This window comes from Melanotaenia boesemani, chromosome 14, assembly GCF_017639745.1.
Source record: "Melanotaenia boesemani isolate fMelBoe1 chromosome 14, fMelBoe1.pri, whole genome shotgun sequence".
NCBI classification, from domain to species: Eukaryota; Metazoa; Chordata; class Actinopteri; order Atheriniformes; family Melanotaeniidae; genus Melanotaenia; species Melanotaenia boesemani.
The window spans coordinates 10,016,006-10,040,489 of record NC_055695.1 but is presented as its reverse complement, the minus strand read 5'-3'; the positions used below and the strand labels follow the sequence as shown (position 1 = coordinate 10,040,489).

General features: G+C 37.4%; 1 protein-coding gene across 2 annotated transcripts; it reads left to right on the top strand.

Moving 5' to 3' along the window:
- Positions 1 to 1,757: 1,757 nt before the first annotated feature.
- acsbg2 (acyl-CoA synthetase bubblegum family member 2) lies at positions 1,758 to 23,372 on the top strand. 2 transcript variants are annotated; one of them, XM_042006924.1, is made up of 15 exons: positions 1,758 to 1,890; positions 9,827 to 9,962; positions 10,430 to 10,539; positions 12,277 to 12,548; positions 14,300 to 14,388; positions 17,185 to 17,305; positions 17,433 to 17,513; positions 17,602 to 17,751; positions 18,289 to 18,465; positions 19,276 to 19,457; positions 19,747 to 19,989; positions 20,110 to 20,327; positions 20,486 to 20,625; positions 21,061 to 21,307; positions 22,063 to 23,372. In XM_042006924.1, the coding sequence occupies exons 2-15, from the start codon at positions 9,850 to 9,852 to the stop codon at positions 22,179 to 22,181; spliced, it is 2,262 nt and encodes a 753-aa protein (XP_041862858.1). In that variant the 5' UTR covers positions 1,758 to 1,890; positions 9,827 to 9,849; the 3' UTR covers positions 22,182 to 23,372. The 2 variants fall into 2 exon arrangements, with proteins under 2 accessions (XP_041862858.1, XP_041862856.1); XM_042006922.1 differs by lacking the exon at positions 1,758 to 1,890 and adding an exon at positions 6,243 to 6,415.
- The last annotated feature ends 1,112 nt before the right edge of the window (positions 23,373 to 24,484 follow it).

The following is a 24,484-nucleotide window of genomic DNA, read 5'->3' as shown; positions in this document are numbered from 1 at the left end:
AGGGCCAAAGGTTTTTTGGACATCCACTGCCACTCACTTTAGAATAAATATTTATATTAAATATATGTTTTATAGAATATCTTTTTCTAAATTTATTAGAAGGATAAACCCTTGAGATGCATCATCTCGTTTTCGAGGGGGTCTATATCATGGAAATATGATAACTTACTTTTTATATTTTTGAAGAATAAATTAAAATAAGTTAAATCATTAAAAGTAAAATATGATTATGAAATTATAAAATCACTGTACATGTCTGTAGAAGTAAAACATTGTACTTATCAAACACGTAGCATTGTTTTAAAAAAAACATGCATAAAAGGGTTAAGACTTGTGTTTTCCACTGGATTGCCTTTATTGTTTGTACATTTGTTAATTTATTTGTGGCATGTCTGTCAATTTAAACTGTAAACAACTAAAAGATGGGTGAGATGGGTGATTTATATATATATATATATATATATATATATATATATATATATATATTATCTTACAACTGTGCGTCTTGTCTTTGTGCAGTTTTTCTTTTCAGCACAAGATGGCAGCATGAAACTATTTTGTAACACCAGATGAATAAATAATCCTATTAGGCAATTTTGATCAACTGAGGACAAATGCTTTGCTGTTGTGTTGTTGATACAAGATGAAACATAAATGAGTCTGTTGTCAACTTAAACATTAACTGAACTCAAACTGGTAAAAACTATATAAAAAGTTGGATATAAACTTTCAATTTCAGATATAAAGAATAATAATAAAAAACAAAAGAGGGATTAAAAAAGGACAAGTTGGTTAATTGTTTAGCTTTGCTACGATCTTAGAGGTTTTGGCTGGTATACAAAGTTTTCCAAATGTTTCAAGTGACGCCAAACCAAAGTCTTTTAACATTTGTTTTGTTTGTTTGTTTGTTTGTTTGTTTGTTTGTTTTTTTAATTATTAACTAATGGCTGTAGTAGTAGTTCACACATATCAAAAGCAACTTTACTGTGAGAGCAAATTTACACTATTTGCCCTTCCTGATCAACAAATACCACAAAAGCACTTTATCATAGTATTTTAAACAGGGATATATTCTTTACAAAACCAGTGTCAACTTCTCCATCAAGCATATAATACCGTGTCAAAGTTTAGCTTATATTTAGATAAAATTACGTCAATACAATATCAAATCTAACTTCTGTAGGATTAAATATTTTTACAGCTTCCAGACAACGGTATATTATCTAAGGGTAGTTTACATAGCAAGGCCATGACTTTATCATCACACCCACCCACCCACCCACACACCCACACACACATACAGACACACAAACACACACAGAGAGAGAGACAGAGAGAGACAGAGAGAGAAAGTAAAAGAAAATCCTATTCAGTAGAGACTAGTCATGATACCTATGGTCTTGGTATCAAGGGCAATGTTATGTCTCCTTTTTTTTATTAGGGACTCCCTGTTTTCTGACTGTGTATTTGGTTAATTTTAAGCTAACTAGCCTTTCCTAAAGTCTCATTGTACAACTGTATGATGTGTGCCTCCCTTTGATAAAACAACAACAATTGACTGATTAGTAAATACATCTAGTATATCATTCTTGTAATCTGTTTATAATATACTTTTTAGTGAAGATTCCAGTAGTTAAATTACTCCAGCTCCTCAAATGTGAGTTTTTCTTATTTTACACAAAGGTAAATTGGGGTTCCCTGTAAGTAGACAAACCACAACATGTGACGCATCCCTTAGAATGACTGAACGAGCTGTTGACGGATTATTGGTCATACCAGTTAATGTAGTGGTTGGTGAATAGTAGTGCTATAAGTGACAGCTGCTCCAACAACAGGTGTTTAAGAGTAGCAGGTCAGCACAGTCGCAGTCAACGATAGAAGAGACAGGTGGTAAGTAATGCTAAGGTCTTTATTTATCACTTCATCTTGTTTAAATGAGTTTATGAACAATGTTCGGCAGATTTTTTATAAGTTAAACCGTTATAGTGAGCACTAACGCATTTTATGAGTATCCGATAGTCAGTATGGTAGGTTCTGACTTTCTCTTGAATTATAAACGGATTGTATTTACAACGATTAAAGGAATGCCCACTTTAACCATCGTTAACTAAACGGATGTAGTCGCCACAAATTAAATCCCGCCCCATCAACAGCTAGGTAGCTAACTGCTTGCTAGCATACATGCTACTGTAACGTTTTTTTTTCCTGGCTCTAAACTCAGCTGTTTAAATCAACTCGTGAAATTAATAAACACGCTTCTGAACCTTTCTGCTAATTTATTGTACAATATGTTCATTTCAAACAACTCGACATTTTACCCTAGGTAAAGCGATAAACTGACAGAAGTTTTTTTAATAGTTAGACTACACTTCCCAGAAGCTTTAGCGTTTTAGTTCAGATGAAGCCTTCTGGGAACCCAAGGTTTTGTATGTAAACTTTATGCAGTTAGTTTACAAGGGTTAGGGTGAGTTTCAACTTGAAAATGATTAGTAGTAAAAATAACTAGAATATATTTTAATGGCCGAATTCATAAATACAATCTAAACATTTGTGTCAGGTCAAAGCATCTCACATGTTTTTTTTTTTTTTTTTTTTTACTAATGTGGTCTTCAATTTTCAACGGTGTATTTAGAGTTAAATACGAATTTAAAATTTAGAAAATTACATAAATCTTAAGTATGCAATCCTGATCATATCTTCTTTCATCCCTCAGTAGAAAAAACTAAATACAGAATGTAACATCATTTTGACTGCAGTAGCCATGCCCAGGTAGACCCCAAAATCTGCTAGCCAGGCAGGTTCAAAGAGTAAAAAAAAACACACACACACACACAAAAAGAACATACAAAGAAAGAAAGAAAAGCATTCTAACACATAAAAGCATGCACTTTTGTAGTCAATGGCTATTTTCAACCCACTGTGGTTTCAGTATTGTTCGGCTCTGATTACTTCTCCACCTTCAACTTTCTTCTCTCTGACTGTTTTTGAAACACACACAGACACACATATACTTTATACCATCTTTTGACGGTAATATGCGTTATCAAATTATATACTCTAAAGCTTTTAGCCTATCAGAAGACAATTATGGTACAGGTTGTTGCATCTGTAGTTGACTCACATGATAGCAGTCAAAGTGCAGGTATTAATAAAAACTTTAGATGTTTGCTTCCGTTCAGTACATTTATTTTTATAAGAAGGGTTTATGCACTTCTACCGCTCCTATAGCTCCATCATTTATATGCAAAAGTGCTGGAAACAAAGCAAGACAGACTTCAGGGCGAGGGTGTCACAAGGGTGTCTTTTTGGTGCAAGCACTACATGAAAAGTGCTATATAGTACATGTTGAATTGTTGTAGCAAAGCATTTAATCAGAGCAATAGAAAGTTATTGATTGATTGCAATGGCCTAAAACTAAAATAAACATGCAGAATCCTGAGGGAAGATGTAGATTTGGTGAATATAGCAGAATGCTACTCCATTCTTCATTCTGTTTTTTTTTCTTCTTTTTTCTTGTCTTGTTAGCATCAAGTCTATTTGTGACAATATAGTTGTTTACTTATTATTCATTATTTACCAGATTAACATACCAGAAAGATGGAAACATAAATGTGATCTACAGTTTAGGTAAACTAGAAAAACAGATTTGATAGACATGATGAAAGTCAGTGTCCACAGCAGATTGTAGGATGGGAGAGAGGACTCTACTGACCGGCAACAACCTCAGTGTAGGTTGCATCAGCATTAAACACATCTTGCTGCCTATCAGTGCATTGCGAATGGGCACTCTGAATCAGCCAGCTTATGGGTGTCACATGATGCTGTGGTGTGGTGGCTCTGTGTTTTCATCTTGTGTGGTGATTGGTTAAAAATTGTCTGTCTACAGAGCAGTGATGTCACTAAATGTGAAGTGATGTGAGCATCTGCTCATTGGAAGCTATTTAAACATTGCATAGAATAACATTACGTATAGTAGATATATAGGGATGCTCAATTGTGTATTTTTTTGTGGGATTAAATGTATAAGTTAAGCTTTTGTGATTTGTGTTAGTAAAGTGTGTGTAGTTTTGTATGTTTTCCTTACATGAAGTGAAAAAGAAAGTGTGTTTTCTGCATTCTCAACCTCTTGAATGATCAGATGCTACAGAGGGGAGTTTAGGGAAAATGAAATGAAATGAAATGAAATGAAAAATACTTTATTAATCCCAAAGGGAAATTAAATTTTTTTTTTTTTTTAATTTTTTTTTTTTTTTTTTTTTTTTTTTTTTTTAGTAAAGTAAAGCAATCACATTAATTAATTAAGGGCTTTGTTCTTCAGCCTGATAGCTGCTGGAAGGAAGGATCTTCTGTATCTCTCTGTCTTGCATCGGACTTGAACAAGCCTCCCACTGAACACACTCTGTTGTTTCGCCACGGCGTTGTGTAGAGGGTGTGAAGGATCTTCCATTATCTTCGTCAGCTTGTACAGAATTCTTTTTTTGATGATCAACTCCAGCGGCTCCAGAGTTACTCCAAGCACAGAACCGGCTTTCTTGATCAGTTTGTTAATTCTTTTCAAGTCTCTGGTTCTGATGCCGCTGCCCCAGCAGATTGCTGCAAAACTGATTGCACTTTCAACAACAGACCTGTAGAACATTTGCAACATTTTGGTGCAGACGTTAAAAGATCTCAGCTTCCTTAAGAAGTAGAGTCTGCTCTGACCTTTCTTGTAAATGTACTCAGTGTTGCTTTTCCACTCAAGTCTGTTGTCCAGCTGAACTCCAAGGTACTTGTATTCCTCCACCACCTCCACCTCCTCTCCCATGATGGAAACACTTCTATGTGTGTTCTTGTTCCTCCTGAAGTCAACAATCATCTCCTTTGTTTTCTTGGTATTCAAGATGAGATGATTGTCACCGCACCATTTCACAAACTGACCGACCAGTTCTCTGTACTCTGCTTCTTGTCCATCACTGATACACCCAACAACTGCTGAGTCATCAGAGTATTTCTGCAGATGACAGAACTCAGAGTTGTACTGGAAGTCTGAGGTGTACAGCGTGAATAGAAATGGTGATATGATATCACATTTAGTTTTACACAGCTTGTTATAGAAACTAAATTCATTAATATGGAGTTTATAAAAGGTCGTTATTTCCCTGATTTGTTTTCACTTCCAGTAGTTGTACAGAAGTACAGTAGTTGTAAAAAAAAAAAAAAAAGAAGTAAGCATAATTTGACTGGCAAATTATTTTCTGTTTCACCTCCTGCATTTGTTTTTTCTGTTGAAGTATTTTGTTTTTGCGCCATACCAGGCCGTGACTCACTAAAACTAGAAGTTCAAGACTGGCTTGTTAGGCTGTATAGACAGGCTAACAGCAATTTTCATTCACAGTTCTAAAATTAGTCCAGCAAGAATAAAAGCACATCTCTATCTATTGTACCAGTTCATTACAGGTCATGTTGTGCTTTTAAAATTAAAAGCAGGCTACCTAACTAAAAGTTTCAAATAAGTGTGGCAGAGCAAAAGTGACTATATTTGGCACTGATTGTGGAGTAGAGCTGAAAATAGTGGTGTACAATACATAGAAAGCAGAATGATATATATTGAACGTATCCTTATTCTTTCTCTTTCTAAGTAAATCATAATATAATCATTGAGAATGTGTTTTTTGTTTCTTATTAACATCTGAAGATCATCTTGGGAGATATTCAAGGGATATTTGGCATTAGTTGTTCAGATAAAAAGAAAACACTATTCAAATATATAATTTAATGTGACTACAATATTGTCAATTTTAAGAAAGAATGAGAAGAAAGATCATTTTTATAATAGTTTTGATAATGCAGGTCACAGGATGTGTTTGCACTGAGCAGAAGGAAGAATTGAGTGTAAAATAATGAAGCCAAACTAGCACAGCTGCACTAGCCCAGCCCTTTTCATACACACTTATCCGATAGTAACCTCCAGCCGGCATATCTGCAACGTGTATGTGAGTTAGGCAGCATTTCTGGCTGCTGGGGGATGGGCAAGAGTTTCATAGCATCATCTGTCAAGAGAAAATGTGGGTGTTTCCTCACAGCAGCTTCCCCTACCTCCTTCATTTGGGTTTGCATAGCCTTATGTGGAAAATGGGTCTTGTGGTGTGAGCAGTTTCAGCCAATCAGGGTGCTTTGAAACGAGATAGGCGGGGTGACTGGAGGAAGCTGGCAGGCCTGTCTGGGTGGGGTCTTCGGGGGGAGGGCCGAACAGAGCCGGCTGGTGTTTGAAAATGAATGATATGCAGCTCTGGTTGTAGACACAGTGGTAGGTTGGAGTATATGCGTGTGTGTTTCCCGGTAAACTGAAGCCACATCATTTATTGAAAGGAGACAGGAAAAGCAGACGATTCCAGTCTAAACCCGTGAACAACAAACCATTTTCCAGCAATGCAATGTGAGTATTTCAGCCCAGCTTGAATCTTGAATCCATTGTGTAGGGAAGTGTGAGGAAGTCGTTCTACCATGAATTCCAGCTATTATTTTTGGTATGAAACTGCGTGGTAATGAGACAAAGCCACTGTTTTTTTTAGTATATTCCTTGTATTGTTATCACGTTTAATATAAATTAAGATGACGTCTACAGGTTTTCAGCTGTTTTCTCTTTTACTGCCTTATTGGTCGTCTAACACTATTTTCACTATAATAATAATAATAATAAAACCAATTTTAGTTGCAGCTACGAGAACCTAAGTATTAAATCTGTTAATGAAAAGTGATTGTTGTGTGTGTGCCTTGGCTGCCTCTGGACAACATGAGCAAACCTCATCCATTGCTGAATGGGTGTAACCCAAACAGATGCGTGTAAATTTGGCAATGCAATTTTGCTAATGCCTTGTAAAGCATCCCCTAATTGGACAAAATCTTTCCTTGCTTAAATCTATTTACAAATGGGAATAAAATGATGATACAATGCGGATGCTGAGGATTACGCCCATGTGTAAACTGCTTTGCGACGTGCTGCTGTATGAAGCAGCAGGCTGAGAATTCAGATCACGCATGCTATTGATTTCTAGAAATTCAGGATATCTTGTGTTTTGAGCCACTATTGTAGGTTTCAAGGAAGTCAAATGGTTTGGGGATTAAATTGGACAAAGAAAGACAACGCATAAGATTTAGAGACGAAACTGTAGGGAGGGATGGGTTTTTATGTTATTTGACAAGGGATTAACCTAAGTGAAGTTTACAGGCATGATGCTAGTGTATGCAGGGGGGGTCCCTCGTTGGGTTTCAGCAGACATATTTTAGTTTGAGGACAGAGTTGTGATAGAGCCAGATTTGTTTTCTGAATAAGTAAAACTATTTCTGTTAATCAGCGATGAAACATAAGAGATTTGCGTGTTGTTATCTTCCCAACTGTTGCTGCGTTTCCCCTTTTTGAATGGAACAGCTGTTGCTATGCTCAGCTCTGCTCCAGTCATAATCCTCTCCTGGCTGTATGACTGCAGCAGTTCTGTTATGGCCTAAGTTCTCACAGTGATGCTCCATCCATTATTTAATACGTTACTGGCCGTTTTATGATGAGCAAACATGGCAACACTGCTTCCTATTCAGTTTGTGACTTACTTCTTCATTCAGTAAATCAGTAAGGATATTTAATAATAAGCCTAGCATTTTTCATACTATGTAACAGGACTCTAACAATATGTGATCATTTATTAATTGAAGAGATGAAAAAAGCTAAAACAAGCCATCAGTAAATTTGTAGCTTTGTGTCACAAATGTAATATCTTGTTTGGTCATTCCTCTGACAAAGTAATCACAGCTTTATTTACACAGAAAATAATCATTTGGTTTTTGCTTTTGGGTGTTTTAGGGAATTATGTGAAATGGGAAACCCCTTAATATCCCACTGTTGATATTAGGAAAGTGCTGCTATAGAAGAGATTGGTGCTACAAAACTGAAAGTGTTTAATTCACCACAGCCGGCAGGGGATTTAATCTTTAGGTAACTTTGGGGTTAAGGCTAAGGCATTTTTCAACACCAGACAAGAACTAGGGGGCTATCTCTGCAGGGCTAGATAAGAGGCATATATCTTAACATTTAGATGCAATGTTAATGTCACCGGCTCATATGATGATAGTTCATAATCTGAAATGGTTGCAGTATCTAAAAGGAGGAAGTTTAATAAAAAAAAACTGCTATGTGGCTTTTTCCAAGTCTGATTTTGAAAACTATATTTACACCAGACACTTCACATTAATAACAAACGTTTTACAAATGACTAAACCGTTTCTTGAAACTGCCCCACCTCCTTTCCACCCCAAGACCATAACAAAGACAGACACTAAAGAAATAAAAGGAGGGGGATTTTTTTTTGTACATCTGCCCCAGATCTTCCCCCACATGCCTGACCCCCACTTTCAGCCACGCACGACTGCATCCCTGCAGAATCTCTGGCCTTATTTGTATTTGTAAGCCTCCTCACGGTTAGCCGGTCCCCACATGATAAAAGTGAACTTTCAGTAGCAGTAATATTACAGGTAAAGGCCTCTGAGTTCATAATGTTGTGAATGTGTTTTAGCACCTGTTTGGATGATGGTGTGTATGAAATATTCCATTTAATCTGTTTTTATAATTACACATTGGAGGGTTTGTTTGGAAGAGTTACGTCAAACACTGAAGCATGCTGAAAAATATTTTTGTTCCTGCTCTCTGACCTCTCTGGAGCCTGCTTCTTTCCACTTACCGAAGCTTAATTGTTCATGACAGATGAGCTATGATAGGCTGCGTCCACAACAGGCAGACGAAGCTGCTGGTATGTGTTGTCAGTCCCCTTAAATAAACAGGTCGAACCTGTGATCTGCAAAAAAGGTGGGGTCGCAGCCAAGCAATGACAGTGGCTTGAATGAGAATCAGGGGTGTGAGTGTTAGATGTGCATTTCTGTAATGAGGTAAAAGCAAAAAATAAGGACTGCACCAGAAACCCTTCTAAATTACCACTATACCATCTTACATACTTTAGATAATCTCTGATCAGATTAAAATCAATCTTTCTCAGTCAATCATCCACTTTTCTGCATACCATCTTTCAGCTTTGTGTTGTAGAATTGAGTTAATTTATCAGTGTGGCTTTTGTCATATTTTAAAAGGTCTTGTTGACCAAACACTACAATGAAAGGTAGGTCATTATTTGTGGACAAACAGTGTTATCTCCATGACTTTTCTGCTATGCTCCTCACACTTTTGCTATAAAAATGTTATCAACAGAACAGCACAGAGACTATTTTTAACAGCGTAAATATCCGTCTAATTCCCGCTTTTTATTTGTTTCTACACAACACAGGGCATCATTTACTTTATTCATTCAGTTCTGTCACCACATTATGATAAATATCTTGTATATTTTTAAATAACCAATTTTACTTCAAAGCCTGAACATAAGCCAGAACCAGGTCGATTGTGTGAACATGACCCTGACTACAACTACTGGGATATGCTATGTGACCCTGTGCCACCAACACTAAGATGTTAGTTTTTTTATGTTAACACGCAGCTGATGTGACACCAAAGTGTTGGTGATTTAGCTGTGTAGCAATTAGAAGAGAAGACTTTTCCTTTCTTTTTCATTTTGTTTTTGTCAGATAATAATAATGCATGCAGATCAGTACGGAAATATTTCTTTTACTGTCCTCAAATCCAAATGTTTATCAAAAATTTCCAAGATGGAAAATTAGAAATGTATCTATGTGAGACTTTTTAAATGCATTTTTTAACTCCTCTTACCAAATGAGCCAATACTTGTGATAAGAGTGCCTGTCATCATGTGTAATAGTTTTAACATGCTGTGGTGGTCCTTTCTTTCAGTGACAGCGTGTGAACCCACCTCGATGTCTGAGGCCGTGGTGATGGAACCTCCTCAGACCGGCGGCTTCCTGAACTCATCATGTGGTACAGGACACAGTGCTGCTTCCTTCGATGAGGGCACTGTGGACACAGCAAAGTACGTCATCTCAAACACGCTGCACAGGATATTGGACGGTTTCCTCTCATTAGGCTTCTTGAAATGATTCCCTTTGAACTTTTGGTGACAACTTTTTTTTTATTATTATTCTTTTTAAAAAACAAAAAGGAAAGAGGTTGGAAAACACTGTCCTTGTGTTAGATATGGTTGTGTGATATTGTTGACTCAACAGCAACAAAGTTCTGTCTTTAGTCCAGTACCATTTGACTTTGAGTTTATAAGTCACCTTGATATTATTCTCATACTGTTGTACTGTTTAGAAGACCTGCAGGGGAGATGAGTCTACATCATGTGCTGTCATGATGATGAGGGCTACTACTTTTCCCTCATGACTCATTACAGGATCACCTTTCCAACCCCCGAATTTCCTGTTAAATGCAGATTTGTCCCTTTTGGGAATGTACCCATTCGTGTATTTACATGTTTGTCTCCTCCCTGTTCTTTAGTGAGTCTTCAGAGGAAGAGTGCACTGGGGAAAGGGAAGATGAGTTTGCAGTTACCAGCAGCACCAAGGCTACAGAGCCCCTGGCTGAACAGAACTCAAACACACAACATGGTGAGGGCTGAAGGAAAGGCACAGCATGCTTGGTCTGGCTTGGTTCCTCCTTAAACAGCAGCATTTGTGAGGGTGGAGTTGCTGCATTTGAACAACAATAATTAATGTGCAAATGTACCATTATGCTGTGTTCAAGTGTTGGTTGTCATTACGCTGCTCGTTCTTTTTGCTGAAGTCAGCGTTTGGGACTAAACCTTTTTCCAGAGGAAGCAGAATCCACATTCTTTGGCAGAACTTCCCCTTTCTTTTAAACTCAACTTTGACACTCTTTCCTGTTTTTAGTAGGAAAGTACTACATCTTTTTATTTAACAGAATGAAAAGTCTTGCACAATAACTCAAAATGTATTTAATGGAACTAAAACATTCACTGAAAGTGTTTTTCCCTTTTTAAAGACTGAATTACTGTGAGAAATATTCAATTCAAATTTCTAGGAACATATTTTGTGCTGGCATATTTTTCCTTTAGAAAAGCATTGGCCATCCTGCTGATAACCAGCTGTGCCATTTAGTCATAAATCCGCCATGTGACACCTCTTTATATTCAGAACATCCTGCTGGAGGTAGGGCCAACAACCCATCTGTTTCTTACTGTAAAATCTCATCCTGGAAAAAGTAGTCCCTACCAGTAATTCTTAAAATATTTTCTGTTTTTGTGTTCATTGCTTGGGTTGTGCACCTAACCTGCTTATAAGCGTTTTGCTGTTTAAATGGTGCAACAGTAGGTAAAAAAAAATCTGAGAGGGATGTTGGTGAGATAAGTGGAAATATTGCACATAAGGTAATTTTTTCTTAAAATTATAATATTTTATATTTAGGTATCAACAGAGGAAACTGAACCTAAAATGTTGCTAATTATTTATTGCTGAACCAGCATGTTGGTCTGTAAATGCTGATAGAGGCTTGAGTTGAAGTTTTAGTTAGCTGTTTAACTTTTTGTTAAATCTGATGCTTTCCTGATGTCTCACTAGTGACTTAAGTTCATGCACAAAATAAAACTGATAAATCTGATAAATCTCAGTAGGAAACATTAAACCAACATTTGTTATAAATCGTTGCTTCATATATATATATCAGGGTTTTAAAAATGTAGGTCGCTAAACCTTAAATTTAATGTTATTTGCTGGCGTCATGTTTTTTTTATTGTTACTACTATTAATGTTAAAACTATTTTAATGTCTAAACAAAAAGTGAAATTTTACCCCTCTAATAATAATACTCAATCTTTTCATTTATTCGCATTTTGAAAAAAATTAGCATGAAAAATTGGTTAAGAAGTTTGCAACTAAAACACGATATGAGTTTAATGTGGCACATTAAACTTGTCATGTCAGAAACTTTCAGCCAAAAACCAATTGAAAGCCCACAGAGTTAATGTAACCACGAATAAATAATCTTGGGTTTATTTATTTTTATGAAAACTACGTGTAGCTATTCTGAAGTAATATCTTGCTATCCCAGCTGTCTTGCCATGGGCTTAGAGTGTTTTCAGTCCTTTTACTCTCAGTGCCTGAAGCTTGTTTATAGCTTTTAAGTGCCGGATGGTTTATGGAATGTAGCAAGTAGGGTGTATTTCTGTAGCTCAGGCTGCGATTCGAGAAACAAGCGATCGTAGCAGTGATTGCTGTTCTGAGTTCATTTTCTTGGAAAGAGCATGAGAGAAAATAATTGCTCCTAAAGCTTTTTATTTATTTTATTTATCAAGCCTCTTGATTGTTTCTCTTAATATTACTTTTCAGTGAATTCCCAGCGTCCAGACTCCCTGTCGTTGTCGGTGGCAACAGAGCCAGGTCTGTGGACATCACAGCGCGATGCAGAGGTGAAACTCAGGATTGGCGACTCCGGTGTGGCTGCTGAGACCCCTTTGACTGTTAACGAGATGTTTGCCTCAACCGTGAAGCGCTTTGGTGACTACACCGCTTTGAGTTGGAAAGAGGGCGAGCAGCAAAAAAAACTCAACTACAAAGATTATTACCAGGCCTGCCGCACTGCCGCCAAGAGCTTCTTAAAGGTAGCTTCCCTTAGGTTTCTTTTTTTTTTTGTTGTTTTTATTCAACCTCTTTACAGTTTAACTTGCCCAGTTCACCCTGTTTTCTTTCCATTCTCTTGACTTTTTACCAATGTGATATCCAAAAACCTTGGAATCTTCTCAGTGTGCGAGCTGCTTCCTGGTGTTTTTATATTGCTATAAACTGAAGGTCTTTGGAAAAACAAGACACATTCAGCCTTGGGGAAATCTTAATGACCATTTTGCACAATTATAAAGACAAAACAATTCATGAAATCAACATTGACCCGAGATTACGTAGTTATGAAAATGGTTCAAGTTATATTTAAATGTGTGTGTGAAATGTAAAACCCTTTTCAAAGAGCAAGTACATACAAGCAGATTGTACACACAAGAAATGAAAGAAAGAGGTTTTAGTTCTCCTAAAATTTAACGCTTTCATAACTTTAATAAAGTGTTGGGGATTAATTAGCTTGTTGAGTTTTGGCTTGTTAACTTTGGTGATTATAGACGATCTGTTGATGCTGTTGAGGTTTGTAAATACTCTGGCTCTTGACACCTTAATGCAACAATCAGCAACATGGGTTGTTTTTACTGCAGCATCTCGTTGCAATAACAGTTCATACTGGTTTGAAGAGTGTGCTGTAGTTTTTAAATCATACTCCATGCTGACATGATTAGTCTGCTGTTGAGTCTTTTTTTAATAAAAATAACCAGGCCATGGTTCAATCCGCCATGAGGCTGACCTTTCGACCTCAGTTTAATGAAAGGGAGTCCAAGTCAGAAAGCAGTTTAAGTGTATTTTTCCAGATGTAGTAAAGCCACAGCGGGACAGCTGAATAGAATCATTCACATAAGGAAAACACAGTGGCTTCACTAAAAGTTTCTCTGATTTTTTATTGACAGCAGATTTCTGCGGTTCAAAAAGCAAATTTTTGTTATTATTGTTTACAGGCTTGTGTACATTTGATTTAATGCCAAGTTGGTCAAGACAACATGCAGCTTAGCACAAAAGAGCTGAAACGTAAGCCAGACAGATGCAGCTCAGGACAGGCTTCAGCTGTTTGTACAGGACACAGCTCGTTATTGTTTGTTGTGAAACTCGGCAGAGTTAGTCAGCAGGGGACTCGTTCCGACTCGTGCACCGGCATACAGAGACGTACTTTCATATATCTCTCTGTGCATATACACGCAAGCTAACCCCACTCTGTTATCACCACTTGTGTAGATTCAAAAACTAGACACTTTTCGTTTTGTGCCATGCGATGCAAAGCTTACATGTTTTATTTTTTTTAAAACCAGACTTCACTTAGCAGAAGAGTTATACTTGTATCATCAGCTCACTCTTGTGCTATAATATAATCATTCTATTAAAAGGCTCAACAAAGGTCTTTGAAAGCTCGCTGATTTTAATAAAGGTGTTAGTTTGCCATAATGCAAACTAACACCTTTTACTGTAGTGTGCACTTCCATATTAACTGCTGCCATGGTAACTGCTGCCAACACACAAAAATTTAAAAAATTTGTGTCAGAGATTAACTTGACTCTGTCAATCAAATACAAAAATCCCACAAGAAAATGTTTTATAAATGAAGAAATAACGACTACATGGTATTAGAATATTCCCGGCCAAACTATAAACTGTGTCCATCAGGTTCTGCTAGGACTGTTATTAATTATCCCTGAAATAATTTTGAGTTTCTAACAATACTGTATTTTAATCAATGGCTAAATGTGCGTTTATCTTTCTGCAGCTTGGTTTGCAGCGCTACCACGGTGTGGGCATCCTGGGCTTTAATTCTGCGGAGTGGTTTATCGCTGACATTGGAGCTATTTTGGCAGGGTGAGTGTTTTTATTTAAGTTTAATTTTTAACACCTGACGGTCAATGAAGCATTCAGTGTTCTCTCACTGAGGGTTTGGTTGTGCAATGTTCAAGATGTGTTCATGACAGGTTGTGTCAGTCAGTGTGCACGTCCATGTGCTCCATTGCTCAGTGACGCACTCAAAGACCTGAAATAGGAGGATGCCAGAACAAAACCTTTGGTGTCATCCAGTTTTGCACGTAGCTTTTTAGCTTGTGGACGTCTTTCTAGATTGAATGAGTGATTACAGCAGTGTGCTATGCAAGACGCTGACGCACTGCAATGTTGGAAAGCGACTGAGTGCATTAACTCAACAACTTTTTAGTTTTTTTTTAGCTACTTCATACTTCTACTCTTTCTCAGAAACTGATAATAACTTTAAAATTACCCATCAAGCCCATTATTGGTTGAAATCAGCTCCTTCGGACACTTATTTCTGTCCCCACCCTCTAACATGAGTTTAAAAACCAAAAAACCTTGTTCCTCTCCAATAATTATCTCACAGACTCTTGAATTATTAGGACAGAACAACTTTAAGCCCTGCGGGTGCAACACTTAATCTGATCACTGACCTAAACAACTACAACAGTGAGATGTTGCTTGCAAATGGATGCATTAGAAATAAGTCTGATGCTGACATCAACCAGAACATACTTTTTTTTTTTACCTATTGGTAACAGTTTTGAAGTTTTGGTAATGTATACTTATTGATTAATTATTTGTATTTGAATCTTGGTTTTTCTATAAAAGCAAAAGTTTTAAAGTCTTCTGTTCACAGCTGATCAACTGTGTATAGATCACATAAGAGCAAAGCCTCTTTATCTCTGTGAATACATACCAGTATGAGCTTACCAGCTCAACATACACCAAACTCTGTGTTATTCAACAGGCTCAAAGGAAGCAGGAGCTCAACTGCTTCTGAGAACCCCAAACCCTCGAGCAAAATAAACATTTTACACATTGATTGGTTAACTGAGCTGCTTACATCACCACACATCTGCTCTGTGACTGAGGCATTTTCATGCTCTGTGTTTATAGAATAGAAATAGAAATACTTTATTAATCCCTTCGGAGAGCCCTCAGGGAAATTTGGGTGTTTTAAATTTAATTAAATTAAATATTAAATTATATATTTTAAATTTAAGGCGTGATTATGGTGACATTTACTATTCACTGAAGTTCCCAAAGCTTTGTAACGTGAGTATGTCTGGTCACACTGAAGATCAACACAGCACGCTTCACCTGTGTTCAAAGACATACAGTACACTTCATGGAGCTTCAGGACACATATTGATGCTGGATGTGGATTCAGAGTCCCACACCTTCTGTTTGCTATGTGCTGATGCATAACAAAAGACACATGAACCTGCCAAACCACTTGTAGTGAACCGCATCACATTTCCTGTTCAATAAACTCCGTATGGGCTCACGTTGAGAGACACACACACACAGACCTCTCCGAAGCAAAGGAGGAAAAAAAGCTGAGAAGAATCAGACTCTAGTAGAGACATTGTCATGAAACAGTGATGTCTGATGAGATAGTTTCTATGTCCCCACTCTCACCATAGATGTGGCAGTAAAGATGATTCAGCTTTTTAGTTTTACATGGAGAAATGTCAGCAGGGATTGGTTAAAGATTGGTAACAATGGTTTTAAGGACTTGCCTGGATCCTCTCTCCTACATGCTGGAGAGGACTTAAAACACAGCTTTGACTGCTTGCTTTGATGTCATCTGAATGAAATGATATAAGAATGATTTATTAGTGTTTTGCCTTCTTGTCATGGCAACATGTTATTTTTACAGAGCATTATTTTTAAAAGTTTTACACATCTATAGGATGGAAGGTTGCATGTTTGTATGTGTGACTCATTAATTTATTTGCACAAACTGTTAGATCAAAATTTATCTTTACAATAATATTAAATAATTAAAAAAATATATACACATTAATTAAAACATCCAAGCCTTTTCAGCTTCTGCTCCATTCTTAGGTCTTTCTTGTGTAATGTGTGGTTAATGTTATTGTTGGAGTTCACTGTTTGGTAGCTTATGACAAAAAATGTGGTGTGGAAATAAATACTTAATACAGTCCTCGTCATCTCTGATCTTAATGAATTTAATTAATTTGGTTATTGCTGAATTTTATTATTACATTTTTTTTAAATTATAAATCTAAAAAAAAGAAAATCTTTTATCTCCCTCATGTGATTGGCCGTGGTTACTGGAAATTAATGCCAAACTAAGGATCGGTCATAAAGCAACTTATGAAATAAAACCAGTAAATTTATGTCTCAGTCTGTTTTTATGTAATTCCAAATTTAACTATATTCTTATTTAATTCCAGCTTAATATAGTTTATACTTGATGTGTACTTTTAAACAAGCTAAAACAAGATAACTAAACCAAAAGATTTGTTTTCTTACTGACTTCTCATCTAAGATATTTAAGACATTTGTCCAGATATGTGTTTCGGTTTTAGGTGTCTTTACTTTTAAAGCACTTTCTGCAGATAAATGATGAAATGAAAAATCCAGGTAATCCATCAGCACTCATATCAAACTGAGTTTAACCATGTAAAAACATTCCCTAAATCCAAGTGTTTGGGATATAATGTATAATAATCTCATAATCTTTTTATTTAAATTCTGTCAGAGTAACATAAGAGTTTAATCACAATCTATGTTGCACTATATCACGTGGAAGAGTGAAAGAGAAACTGTCCCTGGCTGCTGACTAAACGTCTGCTTACTTTGATTCTCCTTCATCTCTTGCAGAGGGTTTGCTGTGGGGATCTACACCACCAACTCTCCTGAGGCATGCCAGTATGTAGCAGAAAACAGTAAAGCTAATGTCATTGTTGTGGAGAACCACAAACAGCTGCAGAAAATCCTTCAGGTGAGACGATAGTGATTCATTTTAACTGATAAACCGAGAAAAGCCACTAAATATCTGTGAATATGAATAAGACAAATGTTCTGCAGTTTTGTATTAATAATCATATTTGATTCTTTTCTGTTTCCAGATTGAAGACAAGCTGCCTCACCTGAAAGCCATTATTCAGTATAAAGATGCACTAAAAGAGAAGAGACCAAACCTGTACACAGTAAGCCCATGCTTCATCTACAAGAAGCAAAGAACGGTTCGCTAAGCGCAAGAACCTTCGTCTAAGTGGTTTTCTTTGTGTGCTACAGTGGGAAGAGTTCATGGAGCTCGGACGTGACGAGCCTGACGCGCCTCTGGATGCAATCATCTCCAGCCAGAAGCCCAATCAATGCTGCACACTCATCTACACCTCAGGAACCACAGGGCAGCCCAAAGGAGTCATGCTGAGCCATGATAACGTAGGTTATTAAATCCATGTGTGTTTTTTAATCCTGAGCTGTCACATGTTTGCAGCCTGACACCGACAGTAGAACGTGTTTTGAAAGAGGAGGAGCAGATGTACGCCATGTTACTATGCTTGTTAAGCAGATTTCTAGGCATGAATCAGCAGCAACATCTGAAAGAATTAAAATGACTGTTCTGTGTCAGTGGTTAAAGTTCCACTTTATAGTCAACACTGACAAATAACAACCTGTAATCCTGTTAAACCTTTGACTCTGGAAATACCTCAGCTTTTTTACTCAGAATATTTCTATTTTATGTTATGCTATACCTTTTCTTTGCTTTATTCCTCAATTCAACATTGCTTTAGGGTTAGGGGTTACATTATTGGTGCTTCTTGGCACCCAACTGTCTGGGTCAGTTACATTTCGCAGCTGATAAGTTTATTCACAGTAAAATTAATCTGTAAAGATATAAAGCAGCACTGTATGACCTCTGAAACAGAAAACAGTTCAAACAGGTCATAAATACTCTACTCTCATCTCTCTGCGTAGATAACTTGGACTGCTCTCTCCACTGGCAAACATGTGCATCTCACGGACGCCAATGTGGCTCAGGAGTTGGTGGTCAGCTACCTACCGCTGAGCCACATCGCAGCTCAGATGGTCGACATCTGGGTCACCATGAGGGGTGGAGGGGTGACTCATTTCGCACAACCAGACGCCCTGAAGGTGAGACTCAACGGCTGCATTTATATGATCTGTAGAGGATACAAACGCATGAACACCCAAAATGAAGATACGGTGGAGAAATATGTGTAAAACATCATTGTGTGGACTGATGGAGTAATTTATTAGACTCTTGTCAGACCAAGGACTCACTGAAGATAGTTGCTGGGAACTCAAGAGTAAACAAACGATGGATGACGGGGGATCTGCTCCATACTGATATGTTTGACCAAATCATCAGCTCAGGCTTACTAGATGATTTAATTCAAGCAGTCTTTTATTGAAGACAGAAAAAAAAGACATATCTAAAAATATTTTAAATACTAAGCACATTCATGGTTGGGATGCCAATGAAGATGCATATCTATAGTTAAGAGTTGTTATAAAACAGGAGGAACAGGTCTTGTAGACTGTGAGAAATCAGCCTGTAATGAAAACTTCTCAAAACCTTCAAACATCACGTGTGTCCTCCATAAAGTGCCACCTAATCTGTGGTGTAATAAGCTGCTTCCTTTCAGGGGTTGATTCACTTTTTAGATGTCTTTTTATTTAATAACCACCCAGACACATTAATTAATACAGTCTAATGTGTAATTTAGTTAAGCACAGCAGATTCTAAGAAGTCTTCCAGAAGCAGATGAAGGGATGTCCAGAGGGAAACGTGATTTTTTGCACAAAAAGAAGGCCTCTTTGTGTCTTTTTACAGTGTATTCTCTGCAGGATATTTGTGGTAGAAGAAGCCTAAAATTGAATTCCATGTGAGAGTTTCTGTTTAAAAAATAATAAACGCAGCATTTCAATGTGTTTTGTCAGGGTTCGCTGGTAAATACTTTGAAGGAAGTGCGTCCCACAGCCTTCATGGGCGTCCCACGCGTCTGGGAGAAGATGCAAGAGAAGATGAAATCTGTTGGAGCAAAGTCTTCAACTGTGCGCAGGAAAGTGGCGGCTTGGGCCAAAGATGTCGGTCTACAGACTAACCTGACCAAGATGAACCAGTATGTACCTGTTATGTTATTACAACTACATTTAGTTTAGTTTAATAATTTCTTCAGGAGTTGTAGAGTTCCTGTTTTGGTGCTTTTGGTTTAGTCTCTTTAATGACACTTTATTTTTTATCCTCCACTTACAGTATGTGAAACCACTGCAGTTATTGTAATTTAGCTGGAATTTATTTCTTTATTTCGCAGTATCCAGACATTTGAATTTGACATAATGGACTTTGCAACCCAATATCCGCTTGATATGCTGTCTCATACAAGCACTTTCAATTTTGTCCCCTTTCAGAAACGCAGCAGCCGGCCGCTCTCCGTTCAGCTATCACATAGCAAAGAAGCTTGTGTTCAAAAAGGTGCGCAAGGCCCTGGGCTTGGACCGCTGCACCAAGTGCTACACAGGTGCTGCCCCCATTACCAAAGACACCCTGGAGTTCTTCCTCAGCCTTGACATTCCTCTGTATGAACTCTACGGCATGAGTGAATGCACTGGCCCTCACACCATCTCCGGGCCCGAGGCCTTCAAACTCACCAGGTGCTTTTATTTTCTTCTAATGTGGAATTTCTCTACATTGCCAACTTAAAACCAGTTTTAAACAAATGCTTTGTGCTGAGTTATATAAATCTTTTTTTTTTTTTTATTCATATCTTACAGTTGTGGTAAAGAGATCCCAGGGTGCAAAACAAAGCTGCACAACCCCGACGAAGAAGGAAATGGTGAGATCTGCTTCTGGGGTCGCCACGTCTTCATGGGTTACCTCAACATGCCCGACAAGACTGAAGAAGCTCTGGACGCAGAGGGTTGGCTGCATTCTGGTGACCTGGGCAAACACGATGAGAACGGATTCCTCTTCATTACTGGAAGAATTAAAGGTATTCATCATGTCTAATCAGGTGAAATTGTAGCTGATATAACAGAAACATCAGTTTTCTTTTTACTTATATGTATATGTAACTGTTTACCTTGTTAAGCTGTTTTGTTTATTATGAACTATCTAAGGTATCTTGTTGTTTCACCTGTTTATCTGCAGAGCTCATCATCACTGCAGGTGGTGAGAACATCCCTCCCGTCCCCATTGAGGATTCTGTGAAAGAGGCCATACCACTGATTAGCAATGCCATGCTGATTGGAGACAAGAGGAAGTTTCTTTCCATGCTGCTTACCATTAAGGTAAAACTGAAACCCTTCAGCAGATATGGATGTTTTTCGCAGCATCTCACTGTAGCCATCAGAAGGACTGTGCTTGCGTAGTTAAACTTTAATCCTGTAGATAACATAGAAAGTAGCTGGCTGCTGCAGAGTGACAAGTATCAGATAAAGACTGCAGATTATAGAAGCGTTTCAAAACAGGCTCTTAGCATTGTAAATCTCAGGTCTTTATTTATTCTAGCTAATCTCAGTGTGTCATGTCATGACCCACTTCAAAAAGAGCAGCAGTAGAAAGGGAAGCGTTGACCTCTCACAGCTCAATACTGCCATCTGCTGGGCATTTAGGAAAACAACAAGGCCAAGTTCGCAAGACTTGTACTTTTGTATTAAAGTTATCCTTGTGTTCTTGTGTTTTGCAATTTTACGAATAAAGCTTTCCCATTTTTCTCTCTGCAGTGCCAAGTGAACCCAGAGACGGGCGACCCTGAGGACGAGCTGACGCCAGAATCTGTGGAGCTCTGCAGGAATCTGGGCAGCAACGCCACACGCGTTTCTGAGATTGCAGGCGAGCGAGACCGTGTGGTCCACACTGCCATCCAGGAGGGAATCAACCGGGTCAACGAGAAGGCAACTTCCAACGCCCAGCGCATTCAGAAGTGGCTCATTCTGGATCGGGACTTCTCTGTTGGTGGAGGAGAGCTGGGTGAGTGAGACATGAATGTAGGAGGAGATCCACGATTCAAGATCTTTATTGTCATTATGCAAACATAACAAAGAGTCTCTCATCTGCGAATAGAAATGTGAGACGTTTTTCTTTTTATTTGCATGTGACTTTGTAGTAGAAATAATTCAAGTTCTCATTGCATAGTTCATGTTTGAGTCCTTTATGTTTCTTTTTCTCCTTGTTCAGTTTGATTTTCATGGATTTTTACAGCTGTTTAGAGAAAATAAAAAATGAATCGTGTTGTGAACTAAAAAGCTTCCCTATAGCATGAATTGATTGAGATGTGCTCTTATGCTGCCTGCTGTGTTACTCATTATCTATTTGCAGTCAGTCAGCTGAGACAGAGCTTTCTGAGCCTTGTGTGTGTGTATTAATCTCAAGTTGGACTTGGTTAAAATCTTAAGATATTACGTATGGTTACCAAAGGCATGTGATAAATTAATGGTGCAAACACTTTAAAAAGCAGCAGCTTTAACAATCAGACTAAAACAGAGACAATAGAAAAGACAAATCCTGAGTCTTTGTTGTGATCCTGCATATGCTTCTTTTGGCATTTTGGAATTATTTGTTTGAGTAGCTTTGCAGTAATTTTGAGCCCAAGTTCGGAGACTGTAGGCGGCAGATTAACGTCGCATTCTGTTTTCTCCATGAAAAACTAACTGCAGTAGTTTGGTTTGTTTGAGAAAAGCAACAGTTTTACAGCCGCTTTTTTTTTCTTTTTCTTGGTCCTACAGGTCCAACGATGAAGCTGAAGCGTCCAGTGGTGCTGAAGATTTACAAGGAGCAGATTGACAACTTTTACAAGGAGCTGGCAACTCCAACAACCCTGGACAACCCGCTGCCTCCCAAGTAGATGATGCTGCGGCTGCAAGTAGATCCAGAAGCACTCCACCTCATTGGTCCAAAGTCTCCCTGATATCATCTTGTTCCTGTATAAATGTTTTGGGTTGTTTTGCCTTAAGTTCTACTCATTCTGTCTTTGTTGACTTTTGTGAATGTTGTACAGATGAGAACTGAGAGGAAGCCATTGTGAAATAGCTTTATAATTTTGAAAATATGTTGAATCCAGCTATTTATTTGTATCTCTTAAGAGGAACAGTAAGATGAAGTATCAGCAGAGAGTTACATGTAGGAAATGTTTCACTGTAACACTTGAGCTAAAGAGACAGAATCCAAAAAAGAAGAAAAACGCACACAACAGGGTGTCTTTGAAACGATAATTAGCATTCATATTTATTTTTGACTAAATTTGTTTTTACCAAAAAATAGAATCAAATGAAGAAGCATTTCTGGAAACACTGCAGGGTAACGGTTTCCTGCTCTTTACATGTTTTGGGTATTTTTTGTGTCTTTTGTCAGCTTTGCTTTAAAGAACATATTCATATATTTTATGTTTGTTTGAAAAGTAAAAAAGGTTCATCAGCTATTTTAAAATCCAAAACATGAAGCCATATCTGTTGCTTTTTGTATTTTATTGTCATACTGTGTTCTATTTGTGCAGACTCATTTAACAATGTAATTTTGTGGGATATTGTAAATATGATTTGCCTTTATCACAGTTCACCTGGCTTTATTTTTTTTCTCCAGTCTGCCAGCAGCGCCAAAATGTCATGCACTCATGTAGACATGATGAAATGTACATAAGCTCAAATACTTCAGAATATATCGGCTGCGTACAGCATGTTTTTATCAATCTGTTGCCAAAATATATACTAAATATTTGAAGTTTTGTTCATGCTGAAGATGCTCGCTTCACAAACCAGAATATAAACTGCTAAAAGAAGTGACTGCACAGCTGATCTGTACATGCCGTAATTGTATATAAGCATATTCTAGGTAAATGCAGTGTGCAGTTAAAGGACAGTTTGATGGTTATGGTTCTCTGTAAATAGCTGAAGTTAAAAGTAAATGAGTTCAGATAAAGAAAGGAAAGGAAATGACGGCGATCCAGTGTCTGGGTGGGCGAGTTCTGCAGCTCAATCTAGATGATAAAACTTATTAAACAAACCTAATGTGTCCATAAAAAAGTTTTCTATTTAAGATATAAAACAACATGCTGTGGTGTTGAAATGAGAACCGAGTCCCCAGACAGACTGGATTTGCCTGAACCTGAGGAGTTGTTGACAATCTCAGCATTTAAAGATGAAGATATGCTGCAGATAAAAAGTGAAGCAGGCCTGTTTGTGCCAACAGAAATGTGAATATTTGTGTGATCAGTTCTGGAATAAAAGGTTAATACAATCGTGTTGATATCTTCTTTTGAAGCATCCAGTAGTCTTCAGTATTTAATTCATTCAAAAGATTTTTTTGAGGCTGCAGTCCAATTCATTGCCCATTTGATGATGTGTTTAAAATGCATCACCGTCTATATAATAATAAATTTCCAGTACAGAACTTGACAAATAGGAACAGTGAGTCAATGCTTACATTTGCAGATTTTCTTAAAGCTGTTTCTCCTTAAAAACACCACTGAAGATACCAAACAGCTGATGCCAACATCAAAATGACAATGCAGAAATGAATCCAGTCATCAGGATGAGCAAGTGTTTATCTGATGAAGAAAACTCACCAGAAACAACTGAGGTTGGAAGTGAACGTTTCCAGGCAACGTTTGTCTTAAAAGTCTAGACTCACGTTTTAGGAATTTTGCCAGAAATGACTAAAAGAACCTGAACAAGCCTTTGTCACCCTGCACTTTAAAGTCACCATGAGTGAGCTCGTGCTTCTTGCTCCTTTATAAGCATGTTTAAAATTATAATTACCTTTGCCCTACTTTTGGTTTTTGTTTTCCTTACTGATTTAGTTATGTGTCTTAACATGTTCAAACAGATAGCATTCATTAATATATATATATATATATATATATATATATATATATATATATATATATATATATATACAGGACACCAAGCTATAAAAACTAAACTTTGATATTCTGTATGTCAAACTTTCATTTCTATGGTGTTGTCCCATGAAAAAATGTGAAGGGTGAACTCAGCTCTGAGATACTGTATATATTCACATATACTACTCACAAGAAGTTAGAGATATTATGTCAAAATTAACTTCACTTCATTTAAATTTATTTAAAATAATCAAGTGAAACCTAATTATGTCCATACCAATATCAAGCAACTCCTTGATTGTCTCTACCAT

Bases quoted from the DNA above. Each gene is read 5' to 3' on its own strand.
- acsbg2 (XM_042006922.1), top strand. The intron at 19,458-19,746 runs GTATGTACCTGT...GTCCCCTTTCAG, and splicing joins AACCTGACCAAGATGAACCA to AAACGCAGCAGCCGGCCGCT. The intron at 21,308-22,062 runs GTGAGTGAGACA...TTGGTCCTACAG, and splicing joins TGTTGGTGGAGGAGAGCTGG to GTCCAACGATGAAGCTGAAG.